The 24,959-nt window shown below is 41.2% G+C and overlaps 2 protein-coding genes across 4 annotated transcripts; one reads left to right on the forward strand and one right to left on the reverse strand.

Annotated features, from left to right (window-relative positions):
• Window positions 1-88: 88 nt before the first annotated feature.
• slc37a3 (solute carrier family 37 member 3) lies at window positions 89-11,738 on the reverse strand. Its single transcript, XM_074626181.1, has 14 exons — window positions 11,599-11,738; window positions 9,263-9,484; window positions 7,002-7,116; window positions 6,811-6,903; window positions 6,644-6,727; window positions 6,371-6,516; window positions 5,873-5,969; window positions 5,676-5,760; window positions 5,284-5,486; window positions 5,055-5,196; window positions 4,008-4,109; window positions 3,665-3,864; window positions 3,212-3,277; window positions 89-1,795 (listed from the first exon to the last, which is right to left on the reverse strand). Exons 2-14 carry the CDS (start codon window positions 9,337-9,339, stop codon window positions 1,703-1,705), a joined length of 1,503 nt encoding a protein of 500 aa, XP_074482282.1. The 5' UTR covers window positions 9,340-9,484; window positions 11,599-11,738; the 3' UTR covers window positions 89-1,702.
• An 80-nt stretch (window positions 11,739-11,818) lies between these two features.
• Window positions 11,819-24,759, forward strand: LOC141762195 (DENN domain-containing protein 2A-like). Of its 3 annotated transcripts, none has more exons than XM_074626180.1 (20): window positions 11,819-11,941; window positions 14,520-14,591; window positions 16,021-17,103; window positions 17,278-17,369; window positions 18,074-18,168; window positions 18,248-18,457; window positions 18,663-18,756; window positions 18,854-18,904; window positions 18,985-19,190; window positions 20,258-20,367; window positions 20,638-20,707; window positions 21,155-21,232; window positions 21,327-21,467; window positions 22,319-22,467; window positions 23,051-23,228; window positions 23,357-23,398; window positions 23,529-23,637; window positions 24,049-24,318; window positions 24,401-24,487; window positions 24,581-24,759. In XM_074626180.1, exons 2-20 carry the CDS (start codon window positions 14,533-14,535, stop codon window positions 24,610-24,612), a joined length of 3,156 nt encoding a protein of 1,051 aa, XP_074482281.1. In that variant the 5' UTR covers window positions 11,819-11,941; window positions 14,520-14,532; the 3' UTR covers window positions 24,613-24,759. The 3 variants fall into 3 exon arrangements, with proteins under 3 accessions (XP_074482281.1, XP_074482279.1, XP_074482280.1); XM_074626178.1 differs by lacking the exon at window positions 11,819-11,941 and adding an exon at window positions 13,059-13,291; XM_074626179.1 differs by lacking the exon at window positions 11,819-11,941 and adding an exon at window positions 13,059-13,291 and having other exon boundaries at window positions 18,860-18,904.
• Window positions 24,760-24,959: the final 200 nt, after the last annotated feature.

The following is a 24,959-nucleotide window of genomic DNA, read 5'->3' on the forward strand; positions in this document are numbered from 1 at the left end:
GCAGCACCCCCTGGTGGTTTAATAGTTAAGATAAATTCCATCTACACCATTACTGTCTTATCTGAAATAATCTGTAGATAACTCACAATTTGCAAAATGTAGTTTGCATTTATTTAAAATGAAAATTTGCATTCACATTAGTTAAAACCCTAAAAGTACACATAAATAAAAATAAAACAAAAAAATACACCACAGATAGTGTTTCACATTCAACACACGTTTCAATTTACATTCTGTTACATTTGGCAAGTTCAGAAACATCGGAGGTGCAAGTGTCATTTTAAGCTCCAGTGCTGGAGGTTTAGCATGAGGAACACGTCTCGTACCACAGAGTACTTCTCAAAAAGCATTTTAAATGCTCTAAATGCAACGGAGCAAACTACCGGTTTTGTCTATTGGCCACAGTTGCTGGAAAATCACTAATTCTAGTCTCTTTTTACTGATTTTAACCAAAACGATTGATGGCTGGTTGCTGACTACTGTCACGTAAAGCAGACAACCTGCAGAAACACTAACTAGCCCATGGCTGATGACATATGATAAGTGATCTGATCATGAGTAATTATAATCTAAAAGTAATTTACCTCTTTAAACATAATAAATCTGTTCAAACACAGATTTGCAGTCAAGTTCCCCAAACAAACGTGCAAATGTGCAGCTCCTGCTGCAAACAGGCAAACCCTGTCTCTTCTGCAATGTCAGTATGCGGTTTACACTTGAATGTGCATGAGGCATGCCTCGCTGTAAACTCAATGTAAAGAGACAAGACATTGGTAGAGTTTTCTAATTGTGTTTCTGTCGGTGTGTTTGTTGGCGTGAGGGTTTTCACGGCGATTGCTTGTGACTTAAGACATTAAAACTTAAAAAGGAATGAGCATATATCGATCAGTGACTGACACACATACAGAATCAAGAGAACCAGTCCCCGTAGACAGTATAGTTTCTAACCCTGATGATTGCACAAAATGTACACAAGAGAAATCAAGTGGCTGCGGTGAAAGTTTCCCAAAACCCAGCTAAAATCTGAGTGGTGCACTAAAATCTTCAAGACTAATTACTGTATACTACAGTGCAATATTCATTATCTCGACCCAAAGCAACACAAATATCATACATATCTACAAACGCTGACAGTACATCTCTACATTATCGTTATTATTCACATTCTTTAGGCCATCATGACCCCCAAATTGTCTCCGAGGGGCTGATCTTTAAGTTAAGAACTCTTGATTTAAAACTTGAATCAAGAACACCTACATTTAAAAAAAGGTTTTTACATCCATTTAAAACCTAAAATATATACAGTAGTACATTCTGTGATGGCCCCGCAAGGCCTGAATTCACAGAGTGGACAGCTAGGGTCCCTTTAAAAGCCTTTGTCAATGAGGCACTTCAGCTCAACCTTTAAATTCTTGTGTGCACACTAAAAGACGTGTGCATTTGCATTTTTAGGCTTCTAGTGAGTGGATAAGACTTCAGTGTTGTGCTCAAAGTCGCTCTGCCTGCTCACATGGGTGTTAATGGACAAACACTGGTGGTTTGTGGGAGTTAAACTGGTGGTTCTCTATCTCCAGGTTACCTTAACCATCGTGGCTGTGAGAAACAGCATCCCACCTCCCGAAAACTCACGTAAAAGGAGCCGTTTGTGAGCAGCCCTGCTGATTAGAGGAGGAATATTATGGCTGGCAGATGTTTGGCGCGTTCACAGCTGGCGTCGCAGCGCTTGTCTGTCTCTCCACATGGCACGCACCTCTTTGACGAGCAACGGAATGATGAACACGATGCTGCCCCCTGTCTGTGACATAAAAAACACAAGAATCAAAAGTTACACAACGGTTTTGTTATACAACTACATGGTGTGGTGTTGCTGTGGGTTATAGGGTTCCACCAATGTTTCCACCAGTGAACAAACGAGTCATGCTAAAAGAAGGAAAATGCACATAAAAAACATCACGATATGGGGTTATTAGCTAGAAATTAAAATGTACTTTAAACCTATGAAAAACATACTACAGTACACACATTAATATACTTAGAATTGGCAATTAAAAAGTCATATTTATGCCAATGTATTGTATTGTAATCAGCCTTTTTCACAGCAGCCCTTTTGAATTGTTATAGTAGGTGTTTCCCTACTGTTTCATTTTCCAATCATTTTGGCTGTGTTAATGCATATGGCATACATTTTGGCAAGGATATGAGGTTTTGGAAGTTCAACCTGAGCTCCTTTAATAAGTCTATAATAAACTGTGTAGCCAAAATACTCAGACCCTTAAGGACAAAAACGTCCCCATTGAAACCCATTAAAAGCACAGTTTTTGATCCCATGGCCATTACAGCATATAATCATTCAATTAGCTCATGCTTTCAATCTAGAGCCAAAATGCTAGTTTTAACTATTTTCCACCAGATTGAGTCATTTTCTCATGTTTGCCCTGTAGGGTAAATACATGCTATTTCTCTGGTTTCCTGCAGAAAAAATAAAAATGCATCAAAATCAATGTTGCTGCTAATCATTGCCATACTCAGGACTGTGAAAAAAAGCCCCCCCTTGCATTTAGTATGCAGAATAGAATTCAATTTTTGTGGGGTTTTATTTTCTCATGTTTTTATGAGAAAATAAAACCCCATTATGTTCAACAGTGGTATTATGTAAACAAACTGGCATTTAAAGGGTTAAAATTCTGAAAATGACTGAATATTTGGTAGTTATCATCAGCACTGATGTCGGTTAAAAAATTGAACCCTGTGAAAGTGGAAAATAATATTAATATAGTATTAGTATAGTATAGTATTTTTGTAGCAGTTTTATGAGGGGGACATTTTTGTCCTCTGAGGTAACAATTGAGAGTTTTTAAAAAAACAATCCGACACTGCACAAAAAAAAAATGAAAAACCACCAAAATCAATATTTTTGCTAATCATTGACATAGCCTAGACTGTGAAAAAATCCCCCTAGCATTTAATTTACATAAAAAACAGTGGCATTATGTACACAAACGGGCAGTAAAAGGGTTAAAATTATGAAAAATAAATGAATATTTGGTGGTGATGATCAGGACTGAAGTTGGTTAAAAGATTTAACTCAGTGAAAGTGGAAAATAATATTAGTATATAATTTTATGGCAGTTTTTTTGTCCTTTAAGGACATCAGAGCAACGTTTTCAAAAGTGAGACACAAGGGTTAAAAAGTCCTGTTGTGATTTCTTACCATGACGACGAAGAAGTAGAACACGCACATCCAGCCCAGCTTGTTCTCAATCAGGGACACCAGGTACTAGAGGATGACAGAGGTATTAATGCACCAGTCTGATGTAATCAGTGTGTGTGTGTGTGTGTGTGACTGGTATAATACACAGCCGTGTGTTATGAAAGTGTCGATGCAAAACTAAAATCCAAAACTAAAACCACTGCAGTGCTCTCTTAGTTGATGTTAATATAGAAAATGTAACTATTTCATAATGCATTAATGCCGTTCTAAATGTTTTTCTTTTATATAATTAGGACAATGATGACTAGTCGACGGGTTTAGCTGGGCAGATCCATCAAAAACCATCTTTTATGTCCTTTATTCTGTAATTTAATCTGGTCTCTTCCTGCTGTTTTAATGCATTTTTTGTATAGAAAGAGTTTTACTCGTGAAATGTCCCGTATTTTTGTTCACCTGTCCCCCAGCAGCTCCTATACTCCCAGTTCCGTCCACTATGCCAGTGACAGTAGCCAAAGCCTCCTGACTGCCCCTCAGAGCGTCCTGTCTCCCTAGATCAGCGGATATAGCCGAGCTGATCATATTGGAAGGACCGCCAATGAAGAAGCCAGTGGTAGCCAACAGCGCAGCGTTTATCACCTGGTCATTAGGGGAGTCTGAGAAGGAGAAAGAGAGAGAGTAGTAGTGGTAATACTGTGGTGATGCCACCATCAACCTTATATTATGAGGTTTTGGTCGATTGCTGCTGACAGATTTTCTGTTGATCACTTAATCAGCTAATGGTGAACTCTATACTCACGGCTGTATCCCACCAGGGCTCCCATCGCCAGCGCCAGGCTAATGGCCAACACCGGGGCTCTCTTTCCCATGAAGTCAGAAATCAAACCCTGAACTGTCCCTCCTGACACAAAGACACAAAATGACAGAGACACAATGAGAAAAAGACCGTAGGATGTTTATGCATGAAGGAGACAGAGGAAGAGATATGTCTTATTTATCGCTAAAATTGAGTTGACCTGTACAATTAGGAATAGAACTAAAATACATTGTAATACGGTATGCTGACCACTGTGGTTGCTGGACCAGTAGTTCAGCTTCCTGGATCAGAGAATATTACGAGTATAATAAACCCCAAAAATGCACTTACGGAAATCACTTATATAAATTGATATTATAATATTACCTAATCATTTTAGGTGGCATTAAATGCACAAAAATAAATGTCCGAAATTGAATACCATGCACTACATACCCAATATATGTAGTTATATACAATATCGTTCAACATACTTTTGTGTGAATTTTTGGAGGCACTGGGCATTAGTTTACATCGTCACTTCCTGAGAGCCTCCTTGCCGGTTGGAGACGCGTAACCATGGTAACCAGTGCCAACCTCGTGTGACCAGAATGACGATTTGTGAGAGTCAAAGTCTGAACTAATAGCAAAGTGAAATCTTTAATTGAAGCTGTCTGTCAACGTCTGTTATGAAAGTTGTCGTCACTACCGCATTGCATCGTGGGATATTGATGCCGCCGTAGTGTCCAGCGTTTGCATGCTGTAATATTTCACTGTGCTATTGGTTTCATACTAAGGTTTCAGACATACTAATATCTCACATACTGTTTTAGCGTACTAAATAGCACGTTAGTGTGGAATTTTCAGACGCAACCCATCATTTATTTTGCATATCCCAAAAAATGTAATGTGTTTATTCCGCCTTACATTTTACTGTACCAGTACCAATGTCACTTGAAAAAAGTGAAATTTTTTCAATAACTCAAATTTCAATGAGACTATGATTAAATAAAGGATGAAAGAAAATGCATAAATTTGCTTGCCACTCACCGATAATTCCTCCGACATCATACCACACAGACAGGCGGTCGGCCTCAGCCTCCTTCCAGCCGTAGTTGTTGCTCAGGTAGAAAGGAAGCCAGAAGAAGAAGGAGTAGTTGACCAGCTTCAGGCACGCGTACGCCAGAGAATACTACAGTACAAACAGACACAGAGTCAACATGTATGTTTGTTGAAAAGTAAACAAGTTTGTCTCCACTTGTTGGTGTGGTGGACTCACAGGTAGCACTCCAGGCAGACAGAAAGCCTCGCAGAAGCCGATGGCTCGAGGAGTCTCGGTCAGAGGTTCGTCCGGCTCCTGAACTGACTGGTATCGTCTGGAATACGCCTCCGCTTCCAGCTCATCCTCCTCGTCGCTCATCAAAGGCCTGTGGCTGTCTGTGTCCGTCTCCACCAGTCCGGTCTCCGACTCCGAGCTCAAACCTGACGCACACAAACACATTCAAGCTGTGGAGATTAAATCACTTAAGGCAATCAAAACCCTAAACTGGTTCTATTTCAGGCAAGTTCAAACTGGCTTCCGTGGGAATGAGGTCAATTTAAAGTGAACATAGAGTCGGGTGGTCCTGTTCTGTACACATGTTTTTCTAACATGTTCCTTGCAGTGCTTACCAACTTCTTTTGGGGAGGTAAGCAGGCCGAAGAACACCACCACCCCACCGGCAAACTGCACCACTGAGGTCACCAGGAAGGCATACTGCATGCAACAACACACGGTACATCATATTAGCATTTAGTTGCTGAAAAAAATTATAGTAAAAGACATCAATAAATATATGTGTGTGTGTGTGTGTGTGTGTGTTTCTTACCTCGTATCCATACTTGAGCACACTAGAAGCCAGGAAGGCCCCCAGGATGTTGCCTACAGAGGCACAAGCACTCCACAGGCCGAACACAAAGCCGCGGCTGGAAAACAACATCATGAATTCAATTAGAAAAAGTTAGAAATATGTAGATTTTTTTAATATTAAAAGCGCTTCAAATACTTCAAAACTTTAACAAGCACAATTTCACAGACAGCTCTGCTATTTTTATATTCAGCAAATTATGTTCACAAGTCTGAGGCCACTGAGGAAAAACTGAGTCTAAATGGCGTCTATGTTTTGGCAGCAGCGCCAGTGAATGCATGTCATTGTGCGAGTGTGAGCGTGTGTGTTTCCGTGTGTGGGCGTGGATCATAAAGCTCCACTTGACAGACACGAACTGGACTGAATATTTCTAGGGCTGGATATAGATGTTGCACTTGTAATACTTGAAAGCGATGTTAGATAAATGCAGGTTTTGTAAACAGGGAAAATGTCACGCACCCCGTCTTGCCGAACCAGTTGCCCATGACGGCCACCACGCAGGGCCAGACGGCCGACTGCAGCAGGCCGTTCACCACCCACAGGCCGCAGTACAGATAGATGTTGTAGATGTGGAGCCATTCGGTGAGAGTGCCAAACGCAAACTCCTGCAAACACGCAGGCAGCGACAGTTAATATTCAAATAAGAATCCATACATCAATAGTATGCAAAATGTACAACTTGACACTATCAAGGTGTACAAACCCGGCCGAACACAAGGTCTATGAACTCACCACTATAGCAGAGCCACAAAGGCCGAAGCAGAGTACGTAGCGCAGGTTCAGTCTGTCTCCAATCACACCGCTGAAATACAGACCCTGTGTGGACAGGACCGACGCAAAGTCACACAAATGACAGAGACGATGACAATTAATGCAGGATCATGATGTTCTCTACTCACCACTGCGTACGAGAAGAGGAAGATGGAGTCCAGAGCTCCCAGGAACATAGTGGCCTGCTTTTCATCTTCAAACAGACGATTGGATTCCCACGTCTGGGGACAGTCAGACAGAACACAGTTGATTATATGCAGTTTATCTACAGTACAGCAGGGGTTTAAATGCTATTATGGACCATCATGCTGCTCAGTACCTCGCCAGGAGAGTAAGCCGGTGCGCTGCCATTCTGGAGAGACGGCGTCCACTGGGCCGAGATGCTGACTTTCACATTGCTGAACGTCTTCCTGGATGCGTGTAGCAACACATAGCTGGAGAGACAGAAAACAGTTTCACTCAGCAAGTTAAAGGCAACAGGGGTTTGATAGAGATTTATCTAAACCGTCCACATAGCATGAACAGCTCAAAGTTCATACTACAGCTGGCGGGGATGCTGAACACATGTTTAATATACTGGAACTTTCTTCTGTTCATCAGTTTAACTGCAAATGGTTAGTAAAATGGCAATTATTCAAATAATAATACTTGGACCATTAATAGTCCTTTAAAAGGTCTTTGGCTACATAAGGCCAAATAAAGCACGCAGGAAGTGAAATTCCAAAGTAGTAGCAGTTCAATTCTGCTGAAATAATTTACTAAGAAACAGGAAATGGTTTTCTGCTGAACAGTTTTTTGCTGAACAGCAGTATTCACTCACTGTGTGCTGCTACCTGCTGCAGACGGCCCTTTGCTTTGCTCCTGATAACAGTGTTTTGACGTGGCCACAGACGTGGTGTGATACCACGTCTACTGTAATTAAAGATTAACAGCACTGACTGAAAATAAACATATGGCAATGAAATTTACTGGGTGGCCATAAATATGATTTATATCCTGCTGTTTAACGTTGCTATACATTCTACATTTACAGTGTTAGATAGATGTAGACAATGAGCTCTGTAAAGAGCAAATGCCTTTGCAAACATGTTATTTCCAAAACAAAAATACAAATACAAAATGCATGTTTTCCTTTTTTGATTTTTTTTTCACAACATGAAAATATTATAATTCGTTTTCACTACTTATTAAGACTTTTTCAGTCTGTGTAGCAACCCTGTCTATTGGAAATCACTACTTACTGTCTATGTTATCTTGACCTCGTCTGACCTGGGTTAGGGTAACCTTGTTCCTGTAATGGCAATTTTCATATCTGCAGTTTAACACTGTACCTTTAGACAATCTCAGGGCCTCACATGTTCAACTTTGTCACCATAGGACAGTGACCTGACATTTTAGATCTCTGTAACTGCAAACAACAGATTGCTGAAATACTTGTTATGTCTTGTGATGCTCTGTTGTCTGCTGTGTGCTGACGCATTGATATACTTTCTATCCTTCTCTTCCTTTCTTCTTTGCACTTATCTTCATGTTATGCTTTAAATGTATAAATACTGACTACTCTTTGTATTCGGGGCTCACTTGCCACAGTCCACAACAGGTGGCTGTGCTCGTGAGTCCATCTGCAGATGCTTTAGTTATTAATGTATGCCTTTTTATTAAATTCACTGAAAGACAAGTTGTTACGTTGGTTTGTGTCTTGTTTTAACAGAAACTGCCACCACACTCCATAAACCTTTCACCTAAATTTACAGTGCACATCCATTTACAGTGTGTTTCTGCACACCTGGCATTAGGGGTGTAAAAAAATATTGAAAATATTGAGTATTGCTATATTGTTTTGTGATACTGTATCCATTCTCAGAAACACTATCGATTTTCAATTAATTAATTAATTAAATATTAAGTCAGTCAATAGTGTATTTCATTTGCAAAGATGTGCACCGTCTCGCTGTGTGTGCCCTCTCAAAGTAGTGATATGATGTTGGATGTTACAGGGACTCTGATGAATGCAAATGCAGATCCAACTGTTCTGATTGTTTTATGCATATAGTGGTGTGTTCTTTATACAATAACAGTTTTCCTAAAATTTGATTTTAAAAAATTGCAATATATCGCCTTGCTTACAGTATTACAATATATTGAACAGTAACCCCTGTATCATGATGCGTATCGTATCGCAAGATTCTTGCCAACACACAGCCCTACATGGCATCCTCTTATTCAACTCCCCTTTTTTTTCTTGTGGCTCAGTGGGCTATGAATGGCTAGTTAGATTTTTGTTTCAAAACTTACTAAAATAACGTCTTCAGATGTTTAATTGAGTTACTATACTATCCAGTTTGGTTGGAAACCGAATTTCCCCATCTATCCTTGTGACTCTTTCCAATGAATAAGCAATAAAGAAACAAGCTAATTAAAAATAATCTACAAAGTCATACTAGACAGGTCACGTGTCCCAGTCTAGCCCTCATTGGGTCTCCAGTTTCTCCGAGGACATGTCTGGTATCACGGGGGTCTTCTAGAAACTAACATTCACAATGGTAGCAGCAGGTTTGAGGGAGACCTTTCAGATTATACCTAAAGAAGGTGAGGAGAAAGGCAACCAGATGATGATGAGTGTACTGTGACAGGTAGCCACAGCATGGGGGAGGCATCACAGGGGCGGCCGGAGGGAGGAAGAGGAGGTGGGGGACGAGGAAGGAGGTGGTGTTGGTACGAGGTCTTCAGGGGGAACAGCGACAGGACAGGGAGGGGGTTCAGCTATAGTGTCCCACTATGTCAGATGGGACAAGCACATCACTAGGGGAACAACAAAGAAAAGAGGGGATTGGAAACCAATGTTAAAACGCTTAACTGTATAATGTTTACTATTGATTATAGGACAAAGGCTTGTACAAAATCACAACTCCATAAATATATTATTTATCCTTGGACGAGTAAGTGAGAAAAAACAAAAATATTTTAAGGACAAACAAGTCGTGACCACATAAATAGAAACCCATGTTAGACTGCCTTTGGCCCGACTACAACCAAAACACCGCACAGTGTTTCATCCCAAAGTTTAACAACGCAGTGTTAGAGTTCACCCAACATTGTGGTGAACATGTGATGAATAAGAGTTTACCTGATTTTAGCAGTCCTGGATGAATCCCGTACTACAACAGGCAATACTAGCTTTTAGAAAGTATCCATCCCTTTAGGGTAAAAAGGCGAGTATGAATAGTTGCATCTGGTCTGAATGCTGGGTAGTGCACCGGCACCCACAGGTATCAATGGGCCCAGTGTGTCCCGACTGCCTCTAAAACCATTACACCTCCCCCACCAGCCTGTTCAGCTGTCACCATGCACTGCCTTTTTTAAATCAGGACCTCAACTTGGTGAGTACTGATCCAATACCAGTTCAGTTGAGTTCACAGGGTGGAACTCATTAGATTCGTGTTTTTGAAAAATAAACATGAGACCAGGATTTTGCTGTAGTACGAAAAACTGGAACAGTGACTGAATAAAACAGAATGTTGAGAAATATTCATTGAAGAAATACAGATATGAAAGTCAATGGCCTCACTTTCATTTCCTTGATAAATTATTTCCTAACCAGTTGATATTTCACATGACTTTTACTCCACCCATGAAACCCTGGCCAATATTTACCAGTAAATCCACTTCAGCGAGACAGATCCTTCATTGAAGGTATTACTTAAGTAAATAATCAGGAAAATGTACTCAAACTGAGTATTAAAAGTAAAAGTACTCAATGCAGAAACATTTTCCCTGTGACTGTTATTATTTTTTCCATAAATCAATTGATTGTTTGGTTTGTAAAAATTCTGAAAATATTGAGAAATGCCATCCCAAGTTCTCAGAGCCCAAAGTGACACCATCACAATGTTCACTTTGTCCAACAGCACAAACTGAAATGTTTTTGTATGAAAAATGACTGAAAATAGTTGCCAATTAATTTTCTGTCAATCGTTAAATTGTTTCAGCTGCTCTTGTACAGTATATATGTTGGGTAAATTAATTTATAAGAAAACCTCATATTTTATAAGCTATGTTTTAAATGCAAAAATCTTAATTTGCAAAGTAACTAAAGCTGTCTAATAATAATTGTAGTGAAATAAAAAGTACAATATTTCCCTCTGAAATGAAGGGGAGTAGAAGTAGAAAGTGCCATGAAAAGAACAGACTCAAGTACCTCAGATGTGTACTTAAGTACAGTGCTTGAGTAAATGTACTTAGTTACATTCCTGTCACTCAATATTTCCTCATTCTTTTTGCAAAACACAACCTCTAGCAGTTAAAACAGGCAGCTGAAGGCAGGTTAATACTCTCAAAGGGCTTGGCAGACAACTCCCTGAAAGTAAATAAGCTTTTCCGGGATTTGTTTGGTGTCTGGTGACATTTCCAAATCCCTGCTGATGCAGTGACTGACAGTTGGGACTATTACTCTGTATACAGCACACCTCACACCTCACTGACACTGAAAGGGACCATGTGAGCAGGAGGTCCTGCTCAGAGGACATCAGTTGTCTGTAGATTACAGAACAGACTCTAGTTGTAAATCACTGTTTTTATGACTTTTGTGTTTAAATAAATGGTTTTAAATGTTTACTCACATACGTCCATGAATATTCAGTCAATTGAGTTCATTTTCACCAGCATGTAGTTGTTTTAAAGGGAGCATATGTCTCCTCCTAGAGATCAGTCTGTGTCCCTCTCAGCCTCTCTGAGTGACATAGCAACACACTCACTGTTAGCTAGTTTACAGCGTTACCTGGTAACAGCAGCCTCTCTATACCTACACACACAGTTCCGGCTCCGTTAACACGTTAAAGTAACAACAGACGTCTACGAGCAAACAGTTACAGTGTCAAACTCTTCATAAACACACACAAACCGAGGCGTTTTCTTACCTTTCTGCTCGTGTGGTCGTTAGCTGGCTGGCTGGCTCTCCGGTGTGGCGACAGTCTGTGTTTACTGCTGGGGACTCCTGACTGTGTGACGGACGAGGCTGCACGCAGAGCGCCGCGGTGCGCTGCTGCCACCAGCAGGACAGGAGGGGAACTACAGGTGTCACAGCTGTTCAGCTCTCACCTGTCACTGTGACACTTGTGGGGGGTAGAGCCAACTTATATAGAGCCAACTACATAGTTTAAAAACTGCCCCGCCAAAAAACACTTTTATGAAACACTCCAGCTCACTGCCTGACACTGCAGCAGGGATCCAGCACTGAACTTGACCAGCACTTTAATTCTGGTAAGCCTTTAACAATGCTATACAGTAAATTTGCTGTGTGTACATATTTTAAGGGGTGGTTCCATAAGATTAGATATTGTACCAAATTTCCATTGTGGTTAAATTTACTAGTATTAAAAGGTATCATATAAAATGATCAATGCCATGAAGGTATTCGGGGATTCAAAGGTATATTTGTACACATATTAAGTCATATGTGTAGTGAAGTGTAATGTTGTGCACAAAGCTAAAAGACTAGTGTGAAAAATAAGGATTAGCATAAATAAAATTCAAGTAAAAGAAAATATAAATATATGTAAAAAATGAATAGGCCTATGTCACATGTGCAAAAATAATTAAAGGATTCAAAGGTATATTTGTACACATATTAAGTAATATGTGTAGTGAAGTATAATGTGGTGCACGTCTAAGGTGTGAAAAGACTAGTGTGAAAAATAAGGATTAGAAAAAAATGATATTCAAGTAAAAAGATGATAAATAAAACAAAAAACAAAGTATTACGTTGTATACTTTCTGTTCTGATTTATGAAATGATTATTCTTCTGAAATTGTAGGATCTTACTTAATGGTCATCTCTTGGTAATGTGAGTTTATTTACATTACAATAGAAAAAAAGCACTTACTGGTAGCTGGTTTCTCTTTTCTAAAAACATTTTAGAAGTCCCTTGTCATTTCTTTTTTTCACTTGCAAATCCCATTGGGACTCTCTTATACTTTTCTATGTAAGTGAATATAGCCCTACACCACCCTGGGGCAATGAGTGGGGGCTGATATGTTACAGCTGCATCAGCAGCCGTAGCTCAGAAGCAGTTGTGATGTGAATTCCAACGAACTTCAGATTTGGAGGGAAATAATGTAATACAATGACGTCTGTCCCATGTGTCAGTCGTTTCAGTCAGTATTAAGAGTCATTCATTCATTCTACAGAGCTTGTTCATAATGTCAGCTATGAGAGGGACAACCAGCAGATAGAGATAAAGACAGAGAGAGAGAGAGAGAGAGAGAGAGAGAGAGAGAGAGAGAGAGAGAGAGAGAGAGAGAGAGAGAGAGAGAGAGAGAGAGAGAGAGAGGGAGAGGGAGGAAGTCATATCCAGAGGGTGTGGGGAGAGAAAGAGTGAATGAAAGTTGGAGATTGGAGAAGAGACAGGGAGAGAAGTGTTTAGTTTCTGTTCTCACTTAATGAAACATCTGAAGACTCACGTCAAGGCTTTAAGTCAGACTGTTTAACGTGGACATACAGCACACCGAGGTGGTCTGGAGGTTATAACAATGGATACTGTTATAGCAGCATGGGTTGCATTATGCTCCCATTTCACTAATGAACACATGGAAACTGTACGACAGAAGGAGGTAAGATGCAGATTTAATTTTGTGTTTTTTATTATAGGGTTGTTTCAACAGGATGTGTTGTCTCATATTTTCATTCAGTGTTTGAGAATAATGTGACTTCATTCGGAATTAAATTTAGTCATATATTTTCTGCTTAGTCACTTTGATAATCGTAAAAGAAATAAAGTTGGGTAATGTGATTTCATTCTAAATTTAATTTTGTCATATATTTTCTGATTAGTCACCTTAAGAACTGTAAAAAAAATAATAATGTTGGGTAATGTGATTTCATACTAAAATAAATTTAGTTATATATTTTCTGCTTAGTCACATTAACAACTGTATAAAAAATAAAGTTGGGTAATGTGATTTCATTCTAAATTAAATGTATATATTTTCTGTTTATTTACCTTAACTTATTAAAAATAATGTTGGGAGGGGAGAAAATAAGATGTGGTATATTTCTTTTGGTATCTGGGCATATGTATTTTGTAAAAGCAACCTCTAACATAATGAAAACGGAAACCACTTTGATTAACTAAAATAGCTCTGGGTGGCTTTCTGTCTTTATCACACAGTAACTGCATCTAGATCTGTTTCCCAGCTAATCAGCTGTAGTCTACGTCTTTCAGGGCTGCATGCAGTCTCCCTCTGCTCATGCACGCTGTCATTTGGACAACATATCATCTAAACAAATGATGACAACAGCCTCAGAGCTGGGAAAATTACCAAGCACTATCTTAGAGGCCACTGAACTTTGAAACGTTGGCCTAAGAGATGCGAAAGTACGAGAGTCAAGAAGAGGAGAGCAGAGCAGAGCAAAGGTCTGTCTCCTGTATAAGGAGAAAGCAGCAGCAGAAGGAGCATAGAAAAGAAAGAGAAGAGTGATTCAATCATGCAAGCGCTCCCTAATGACTACTGAAATGTTGGTTTGTGTGATGAACTGCCCGAGGGAGTTGCACTCAGTCCCTGGCTGTCATGTTTTTCCTTGAGTTTGCCCAGCTGGCCCCCAGAATACCATACATTACAGCTGTGAATGAATGGCCACACTGCATAAAATGTAATGTTGATACATGGTGTGAAAAAGACAATCTTCTCAAGTGTGTGCAGAGATGTTCAGTCTCAGTGAAAGACGCTAATTGTCAGTTGGAGCCAAGCCAGGCAGGATGACAATAAAAATGCTAATATCCGAATTGTGAATGCCTCACTCAGCAGAGCTAAGATGCTTTCCTCTCTATCTCTGTCTCAGGTGTTCAGTGATCATGGCGGCCTCTAAAAGAATGACAATCACGCCGGACTGCATCTACTCCACTGTCAACAGGTTTGTATCAGAACACTTTCCCTATAGGAAATTAACATTTTCCTCACAAATTCCTCCTGAGAAATAACTAACACGGTTTAGGTTGCCCTTTACTCATCGCATCCATTAAAGAAAAGGTCTTTCAACTTAGCCTTCCCATTTCCTCCTGTTTATTTATTAAATCATAACAGTTTGATGAAACGGGCTCCGGTCCAAGTATGTGTTTATTTGGTGAGGCCGATGAGAAGAAGATGCTCGGTCATAGGCTTGTCCTCTGGCATTTACTCTCAGGCTGAATTTTCCCACTGTCGCCAGAAAAAGACTAAGTGTCCCCAAACTGGCAGTCTCAGTGACCGGACTGGGAAGTTCAGTACAACTCTGGTAGCAGTCAATTACTGAGCTTTTTCTTAGTATATTGTTGCATTTATTTGATTGAATTCAGGGAATCAGTGACACAATTATCATTTAGAAAGATGTGTTTTACTGAGAACTTCTGTAAAACGGTGTTTCCCAACCTTTTTTTGTCTTCTGTCGTACCCCCACAGCCCTATCAGATGAGCTCAAAAACCCATTACCAAATGTGTACATCTCCACCCGTTTCGACTGTTATCAGCTCATGAGCCGTTATAAGCCTCATAGATGTGGGTCAGTAGGGGCCTGCTACACCTACTACGTCGTAAAAATGAAAGTGAAACTTAAAAGCAACCTGTTCTAACGGGTTGTAAAACTGAATGAAACATTACGTTTTAAACACAAACATGCTTGTTTAGGTTTAGGCAACAAAACCACTTAGTTAAGTTTAGGGAAAAGGGTTGTGTTTTGTCTTAAAATCACTACGTTTGCAAAGTGAAACTTAATGCTTGTGAACACAAAGACAATTACAAATTGTTGGTTTCACAGGGGACGCAAACCCCTGACCCCTTGGTGAAAGCCTTGTGTCCCATCCATCAACCTTGACCTCCACAACATGGAGTTTCACGCTGTCTATACTACAGCGCCTGACTTTTACTCCTGTCATAATTACTGTGATCGCTAGAGGTCGATGCTGTCTTCTTTTATTCCATCTTTCAGTGATCACCCATGTGAGTCGATGATAAAACCTACTAGTGGGTGTAGCAGGCCCCTTCTGACCCACATCTATGAGGCTTTTAACCACTGATAACACCCATGTAATGACCTGATAACAGTCGAACCGGTTGATATTTCAATGGATTTTAAAGTAGATGTTATTTAATGCCTTTAAAAAACAGATATTATAACAATATATTTTCATTATTGGTTTCATTTTGGTTTGGTCAAGTTTTTTTATTTGTACTATACTTGCAGTGGCAGTAGTGAGACATTTCTTCCAGTCATCCATCACTTTTAACTATTTCAACTCTTTATCCATTTCCTTAGGCTATGTTCATTTGTAACACCCAGTCAAAGTGTCTTTTCTTTGTGTGTTTAGGGTAAAGAAGGGCTGTGCTGGGGAGAAAAGTGATTTCCATATTGTTTCAGTGGAAAACAAGAAAGTTGGGCAAAGAAGAGAGGTGGCACCGAAACTCCCCTTCACCCAGTTAGACAACCTGAGCAACCAGAGGGAAGAATCACCCATGATGGCTCACAGGAGGTCGAGCTTTGACCCTCATAGCAATGAGAACGCTCTCTTGGTTGGCAACAAGCTCCCCAGATCCAATGCAGGCAACATCAAGGACAAGATTTCTCTGTGGGAGGGGAAGGAACCCACCTGTCTACCCACTACCTCAGGTCCTTTGGGCCAGTGCACCAGCATAAAAAGGACAGAATCCCTTCCAAAAAACAGCAAAACGTCTGATGAGCAGAGTGCAGAGAGTTGCAGGAGAGGGGCCCATAAGGAAAAGGAAAATTTTGGAAAAGAGAACGTGGTAAAAATTGGGGATTCAAGGCCTCGTTCACCTGTTGAAACTGGGAAACAGCAAAGAGGGACGCTCAAAAGCAGCAAGCCCAGTGAGAACCAAAAAGAGAAGGAGGACTGCGGCAGAGTTGTCCACAAGGAAAAGCAAGATCACGAGAAAGAGAATGTAGAAAAGCTTGTGGGTTCAAGGTCTTGTTCGCCTACAGTAGCAGCTCAGCAGCAGGTGGGGACGCTGAGGAAAAGCAATGAAAGGAGAGCAGCAGAACAAAGCAGCCAGGAGAAGAGAGCTGTATTCACTCTTTTTAAAAACCTGGATGCTATGGGGGAGAACCACGGTAAAACTCCTCCAGAGCTCGGGAACTACTTCAGCCCACCGAGCAGGGACAAACAGGTGGGTCAAACTGGTGCAGTGAAAGGGAAGCAACACCAGGAGAATGTGTACATGGAGCCAGGGGAGCCCCCCATCAACCCAGTCCCCAAACCCAGACGTACCTTTGAGCATCCAGCTACCGCCCCCATCGGGAAGAGTCAGAGGAAGGAGACAGGGCAGAGGAACCTCCCCCCACTGCCCTCCATCTCTACCAAAACCTCCTCGAAACCTCCATCTGGTGTCTACGGGAGACCCAGGGGTGAGAGAGTCAGAGACAACGTCAATAGGTACAGAGGGAACAAAAATTGAGTTTGTAACTTGTATACTAGCCAGATCTAAACCAACACAATATATAGTTTTGTGGCCATAGTAACAGCAAACATTTTATAATATTTAACAAATTATTTCAAACTTTAGAAGCACATATACATTAATTTTCACTTTTCTGTTCCCCATGACAGGAAGTCCTTTGAGTTTGAAGACCTCGCAGGGTCAACTAGCCCGCTCTTCTGTCGCTCACCATCTCAGGAGCATCACTACGAAGACATCCCAGGTCCAAACATCTATTATCCTTCCCTTTTTAAAGGATTGGTTTGACTTTTTGGCAAATACACTTGTTCACTTTCTTGCCAAGAGTTAGACGAGAAGATCGATACCACACTTAATGGTTGTTTGGTGAATATGAAGCTGCAACCAGCAGCCAATTAGCTTAGCTTAGCATAAAGACTTGAGTTCTTAAGGGGGGTTATGTGCTTCTTGGCTGGGTGCAGTGGTTTCCTGAGTCTCTCCTGGTTGTCAGATTTTTTTAACTTTTGGACAGAGCCAGGCTAGCTGTTTCCCCTGGTTCCAGTCTTTGTGCTAAGCTAAGCTAACTGTCTACCGACTGTAGCCTCATATTTCTCAGCCAGATATGAGAGTGCTATTGATCTTCTCATCTAACTCTTGGCAAAAAACGGAATAAGAGTATTTCCCAAATTGTCGAATTATTCCCTTAAATTCCAACTTATGTCCACATGAATTTAATGTTTCTGACGTTTTTCCGCTCCTTCATGAGCAACATTCTGCAGAAAACTATTAATAGGCCATGTTTTATGACACGGTCACATTTACAGATATTGGGTATTAGGCCTACTACTGGCAGCTTCAGCCTAAAAATATCAGAATATTCTTCAGAATCCCGTATTGTTTGAACCTTGAGACTTCATAAAAACGTCTATAAACATGTGTTGAACATTGCCATCTTTGGTCTCCCTGCAGACTCGACTAAAGAGAACCCATATGAGGACATAGAGTTGGAGAGTCAGTGTTCCCAGCAGTCTTTGCCCTCCTCTCCCGGCGCCGACACTACCAAGGTTCCTGCAATACTTAAGCCAAGCATAATACTTTACAGTGACACCACGAAAGTGTATTAAATGATTGTTTTGTCTATAGACCTCGAGGCCCGGCTTCTTCAGGCAGAATTCAGGCAGGAGCTTTAAGCTGCTGGATCTGCGGAGAACCAACCAGTCGCCCCAGAGCACCAGCAGCGGGGGGGTTTCATCTCCACCCCGACTCAGCCCTCCCTCAACTCCCCCTGGGCCTGAACACACTTCCTGGCTGCCTGGGGATCCCTACAGCCGCACCTGCCGCAGGATACCAACGGTGTGCATATTATAAAGCTGTATATGTAGATTCTTATCCAGAAGAATAGCTGTTTTATCCTGCAACTCCAATACATACCATATTTCAGCATTAATTTAAATCAAGTGTCAATCAATATTATGAATTGGTGTTTTGTCCTCATCCTTGAGGAAAGATATCATAATGTAGTATTTCTTCACACTGAGTCTGAGCTTTTTCCCAACAGGTTGTGCTAAGAATCAACAGCATCTTTGAGGCCCGGATCGGGAAGAAACATCTAAGAAGGATCTATCATTACGCCGAGACAAGCTCAGGCAGAGGTGATGATGTTGAAATGAAATTTTATCCTATGTATTTTCTAATGCCAGTACTGTAAATGTGGAGTTTTGGCTCAAGAGACATGACTTTTGTTTGCAGTAACAGATGAGAACAGCGACTCCGAGAGTGAAGTTGAAGAAAGAGTAAAAGGTAGATTACAGAAAACCTCTTTTTGTCTTTTTTTTACATCTTTTGACAGTTTATAATCATCTAAATTTCTTTGTTTCCAGCTCATCGTCAGCGTCTCGTGTCAGTCCAGTCCATACTGAGCCAGCCTAGCCGGGCCCACTACAGCGGTACCAGCACCAGAAACAGCTCTCTGGAACAGGAGCTCCACCAGCGTCTTCTCTTTGAATATTTCCTAGTGGTGTCGCTGCAGAAGTCGAAGGCTGGTGCCCGCTATCTGCCAGAGGTCACACAGCAATTCCCCCTGAAGGTCAGGAGCAAAAGAGTGCTTTAATCTTTGTTTGCTTTTTGTGGTAATTTTTGTTTTAAAGGGACAAACCACAGGCTTGACACATAAAGTTCAACTAACTCAGGAAATGTAGGATCCAGTCTTCTGCTTTTGGACTCACATTAGGGATTAAACTTCGGCTGCATTGACTCTAGATGTCTCTTGTGAGTTCACAAACATCATGGAAGTGCAAATATTAAAATCCCTGAAGTACCCCTTAAACTTTTGAGACCAAACGCCTCAAAACAAAAATTTACATCTTTTACTCCAGACAGACAAAAGTCAACATTTAAAGCAATTTAAAATATGTGACTGATCCCAAGTCTCCCAGACAAGATGCTGTGAATGCAAAAAGCTGAACTAGCAAGAGAGGAGCTTCAAACCAGGATTTATTTGTTCATCCAGCAGCATTTTATCTATCCTAATTCAAATCTGTAAACTTATACTTGTTAATAAGAACATGCAAATATTTACCTGTGGATTATGGATAAATATGCAGGAAATAGTGATGAAAAAATGGAGATTAAAGGAACAGTATGTAACATTTCGGGGAAGCAGAAATGGAACATAATGTTTTCATTAGTGTATAATCACCTGAAACTAGGAATCGGTTTGTTTTCGTTAGCTTTGAATGAGCCGTTCATATCTACATAGGGAGCGTGTCCTCTTCACAGAGTCCGCCATGTTGTTCCGCTATGTTTCTACAGTAGGGCCATTCTGCAACACGCTTGTGAAACTGTGGTAACATAAGCCGCAGGGTGCAAAGCTGTGGTACCGCCAGCCGCCGTCTGACTTCCGTTGCTCCTCAAGTAGTGTTATCATGTTGAGGATGGCCTCTGAACGAGGCGAATGGCGTTACCACGGTTTTGCAATCGTCGGCTCACGTTACCGCAGTCTTGGAAAGGGAGGAGTGAGCGGAGGGGTACTCAGTTGGTTGCAATCTGCAACCACACCACTAGATGCTGTCAAACCCTACAGACTGTACCTTTAAGTTAATGAAAATGTATGAAAGTAGCAAAAATGAACTTCTAACTTTCTTTTGGTTGCAGCTGGAGCGGAGCTTCAAGTTCATGAGGGAGACGGAGGATCAGCTGAGGATCATTCCTCAGTTCTGTTTCCCTGATTCAAAAGACTGGGAGCCGGTGGAGAACTACCCAAGGTGAGTGTAAAAAATGTCCTGCTTTCTAGCTACTGTTTATGAAATTGCACATAAATTAAAGATAATTGAAATGGTCAAAATAAGAGGAGTTTCTCTCCCATAGCAACTCAATATTAGACACTGAGAATTGTACTCTTATTACCACTAGAAGACTTGCTGATATACATGACTGGACTGATGATGAATGTCAGTTTGTATGTATGTAATATACAATGAAAATATGCTAATCACCTGTTTATTTGTATATTTGTTGTGGTTCATCCCTTACAGTGAGATGTTCTCCTTTGTTTTGACTGGAGAGGACGGGAGCAGGAGGTTCGGTTACTGCCGGCGTTTACTGGTAAATACAAATGAGTAGAATAAATAAGTGCACTGCTACTGAACAGGAAGTGGCTAAATACCACGATGACGGCTGAGTAAATAACTGTGCCAAAATAGTCGGCGTGCCTGTGGGAAAATAGTCCATCTGAGAGTCTGGGAGGAAGTGTGTGTATGTGTGTGCGTTTGCATATTTTCTGTCTATGTGTTTCAGTGCCGTTGATGTGCATATTAATATGTTTTCATGTTTCAAGCTTTTATATGACCTCTGACATGTGGAAACCATGCAACTCTTTGGGATAGATTGTCCTTTATGACTTTTTGACTTGTAAAATACTTTAAAAACCCTGTTGTTAATTCAAAAAACACATGACTGTTAAACTGAATTACTAGAGTTACGAAAACGTCAATGTTTTGGAGATTTTCACTCAACAGCTGCAGCAAGTAAACTTCCATCCTTTCTTTTCAGCCCAGTGGAAAAGGTAAACGTCTACCAGAGGTCTACTGCATTGTCAGTCACCTCGGTTGTTTCAACCTGTTCTCCAAGGTATACCCCTCCCACTGGTGCCCTATGATGATATTTTGACATAAAAGTAATAAAGCAAATTTACAAGGTGTGTGTGTGTGTGTGTGTGCTGTAGGTGCTGGATGAGGTGGAGAGGCGGAGGGCTTTGTCTCCAGCCCTCGTGCAGCCTTTTATGAGAGCCATCATGGAGGCTCAGTTTCCAGCTCCAGGCAGAACCATCACCATTAAAACGTTCCTCCCTGGCTCCGGCACTGAGGTGAGTGACACTGGAGGCTCCAGAAATGTGGAACTTAAAGAGGAAATTTGATCTTTTTCCCTTTTCCTTTAGTGTGTTATATAGTTTTTTGTGCGTGTAAAAAGTCTGCAAAGTTACAAAGCCCAAAGTCTACGCCGAAGGGAGTTACTCTCCCCTAAAGAAACACTGCACCTGAACTACCTGAGATGCCTTGCTTGAAGTCCCACCTTTTCTTCTGTAACGTGGTGATGTCACCAAGTAATACATTTGCATAATACCTACCTAGCAGCTAGTTTGGCACGCCCCCCTAAAACAAAGCTAGTTAGAGCGAAGCTGGAGCGGAGTCCGAAGAGTTTGGTTTGGTTGACCAATCACAACAGAGTGAGCCAGCTGACCAATCAGAGCAGACTGAGCTTTTCGGAGGGGACAGGACCTCAAACAGAGCGTTTCAGACAGAGGGTAAAAAGAGGTGCTGCAGCAAAGCCAGTATGAGAAAAATAAAGCATGTAAACATGTTCTAGTAGAAACTCAAAATACAAGTATGTACCTGAAAATAAGCATAATAGGTCCTCTTTAAGAGTTTGATGAAAAGAAAAGAAAAGAACCTGTTTTTTAAGGATGAGGTGAGATTTAGTGATGAGTCATGTTTTACCAAAATTTAGAAATGTATCTCATCTAGATATGCTCCATGTAATGTTTCAACTACTTTCTTCAAGATTATTTTCAAATCGGCTTTCAGTGATAAGCACCTCAAAAAAACAGTTTGGTCTGTAAAACTAGTGAAAGGTCAATAAAGGTCACAGTTTAAAACCCATAAACTGCAGTGTTTATGGAGTTCTATAACTATGTAGATTCATCCGTCTCATTCCCAGGTGATGGAGCTCTGTCGACCCTCTGACTCGCGCCTGGAGCATGTGGACTTTGAGTGTCTGTTCTCCTGTCTGAGTCTGCGCCTCCTCCTCCGGGTGTTGGGCTCTCTGCTGCTGGAGCGAAGGGTCATCTTCACCGCCGACAAACTCAGGTTGGTCCCTCCAGTGGAGCTTTTTATACAGAAATCTATATATCTCCCCTCTACGTGACAGCTCATTTGATCGCTCTTAAAATATGAGGTTGCACTGACCATCCTTCCTCCAATGTTTATGTAATTAAGGAGACGGCAGATATCAGGTTCAAGCATCAGGGATGTTTTCATTATGAAGTTATAAGAAATACGGGTGGTCCGGACCCTCACTTTTAAATATATTTAAGGCAGCCCCAGTTTTATTCAGGGAACATGCCAGAGGGATATTCTGAGGCTGTTGAGTTGTTGTGCTGCTGGGGCCAGATTGTTTGTTCTGAAGTAGTGGAATGCTAAGTTGAGTTACGTAAATGAAAGAAGTATGCAGCTTTGCTTTCCTCTCTGGGAACTGTTGATACTGTTGGGAATAGTCACAGAGATTTGATTATTTAAGACCAAAGCACCCTCATGTGGTGGGAACGAGTAAGTTACTCACTTTCTGTATCTTTCTCTTCCTCTCTGTCAAACTCTCATCCAGAAAAAAAAATCAATTATATCATCTTTAAACATGTGATCACCTCCTCCTCTCATTTCACTCTCCTTGCAGTACTTTGTCCCAGTGCTGCCATGCTGTCGTGGCGCTGCTTTACCCCTTTGTGTGGCAGCACACTTACATCCCCGTGCTGCCCTCGGCCATGCTCGACATCGTCTGCACTCCGACCCCGTTCATCGTTGGCCTGCTGTCCAGCTCCCTGCCTCAGCTCACCGAGCTGCCCCTGGAGGAGGTCAGAGAGGCACTTATGAAGTGAAACTTGAGTCATCTAGAAAATAAAAAGTGACTTATTTGCAGCTGTGAACAGATTTATCACATCAATACAATAATAATTCAATAATCTCGGCTTTCTGTGCACAGGTTCTGGTTGTGGATCTTGGAAACAGTCGGTTTCTCAGACAGGTAGGCCATGCGTTGAATCTTATTTATGTGTGTTTTAATGGCTCTGCATGATCCGTATGGATGTGGAACAAATGATTTCATCCTTAACATACCTACAAATTAGTTTTCTATCCTGATTTGTCACATTTAGTTGGACGATGAGGACTCCATCCTGCCGTCTAAGCTCCAGTCAGCCCTGGAGAACGTTCTGGAGAGGAGAAGAGAGCTCGCTAATGAGAGAGGAGGAGACACACCCGGTGGTGAGATATAACAAGGACTGAAACTGAAAACTAGCCATGTAGAAGCCATTTAAAGGAACAGTGTGTAGCATTTAGGGAGGTATAAGTATGTTTTCTTTAGTGTATAATCACCTGAAAATAAGAATAATAGTTGTGTTTTTGTTGCCTTACAAAGAGCTGTTTATATCTCGAGCGGGTTCTCTTCACGTAGCCGACCGCCATGTTTCTACAGTAGCCCAGAATGGACAAACCAAACACTGGCTCTATATAGACCATTTTCAGTTTCATGTTTTCACGTCGGCCACCGTAGTTGAAGTTTCAGTTGGTAGCAATCTGCAACCTCACCGCTAGATGTCGCCAAATCCTACACACTGAAACTTTAATTTTGCAACTGAGTTCCCAAGTTCACATTCCAATGTTTATCCTCTTCAGATTCTAGTCATCTCAGCACCGTTGTGTCGGAGGCCTTCATTCGTTTCTTCGTGGAGCTGGTAGGCCACTATCCACTCTTCATCACCGGCGAACGGGAAGACGGCTACTCCTCCTCTTCCTCCTCCCCGGTCCCCTGCTCCTTCCAGCGCGAGGGTTTCCGTAAAGCGATCCCATCTAAGACCATGCGTCGCTTCCTGGAGGTCTTCATGGAGACCCAGATGTTCGGCTGGTTCATCCAGGAGAGAGAGCTCCACAGGCAGGCTCCGAGAGGTAAAAGAGCTGCAGAGAAAAAAGAAGAGGTTTAACTGTTGAGAGGTGATCCAGCGATTCATGATTCTTTCTCTTTCATCAGGACTGTTTGAAGTGAGGGTGCAGGAGTATCTAGACTCCATCCACGAGAATGAACACCGGAGGGTTAACAGGTTTCTCAAAGGCTTGGGTAAGGTTGTCTTTCTTTGTTATAGTGAAACAAGCTCTGTACAAACAATCTCATTCTCACCTTAAACCACTCTTGTTCCCTTCTTCCCTCCAGGGAACAAAATGAAGTTTCTTTCCAAGAAATAATGCCACGACAACTGCACAAAAAGAGACACAAAGTAAAAAAGAAGAAGCACTGAAACAAGGAAAAGACTTGCAGAAATCTGACAAAAGAAATGATCATTTGAGCACTTTTCCAGATCGTTCACGCCATCCTCATCTGTGTCAATGTGTGGGACTTTTGCTCAAAGGCTCATGATAGACACGGGGAAGCTCCGGTGAAAATCCTGCTGTATTTCACATGAATAAAGAAATTTGGGATTGTAGACTCACAGAGATATTTAAGAAGTTCATCGTTGTTTTTTTCTTTTAAATTATATTCTTCAGGCATGAGCACAAATGTATAAAAATAATATTGGTCCTAGGTATATTGC

This window comes from Sebastes fasciatus, chromosome 23 (assembly GCF_043250625.1).
Source record: "Sebastes fasciatus isolate fSebFas1 chromosome 23, fSebFas1.pri, whole genome shotgun sequence".
NCBI classification, from domain to species: domain Eukaryota; kingdom Metazoa; phylum Chordata; class Actinopteri; order Perciformes; family Sebastidae; genus Sebastes; species Sebastes fasciatus.

What these genes read in the sequence shown, in the direction of transcription:
- LOC141762195 (XM_074626178.1), top strand. Translation starts at nt 13,260, where the DNA reads ATGAACACATGGAAACTGTACGACAGAAGGAG. An exon ending in CCGGCGCCGACACTACCAAG is followed by an intron (nt 18,169 to 18,247) that starts GTTCCTGCAATA and finishes TTTTGTCTATAG; the next exon opens with ACCTCGAGGCCCGGCTTCTT. An exon ending in GTTACTGCCGGCGTTTACTG is followed by an intron (nt 20,708 to 21,154) that starts GTAAATACAAAT and finishes CTTTCTTTTCAG; the next exon opens with CCCAGTGGAAAAGGTAAACG.
- slc37a3 (XM_074626181.1), bottom strand. Translation starts at nt 9,339, where the DNA reads ATGCCTCCCCCATGCTGTGGCTACCTGTCACAGTACACTCATCATCAT. An exon ending in TGCTCAAGTATGGATACGAG is followed by an intron (nt 5,761 to 5,872) that starts GTAAGAAACACA and finishes TGTTGCATGCAG; the next exon opens with TATGCCTTCCTGGTGACCTC. An exon ending in GTCTGCCTGGAGTGCTACCT is followed by an intron (nt 5,197 to 5,283) that starts GTGAGTCCACCA and finishes TTTGTACTGTAG; the next exon opens with TATTCTCTGGCGTACGCGTG.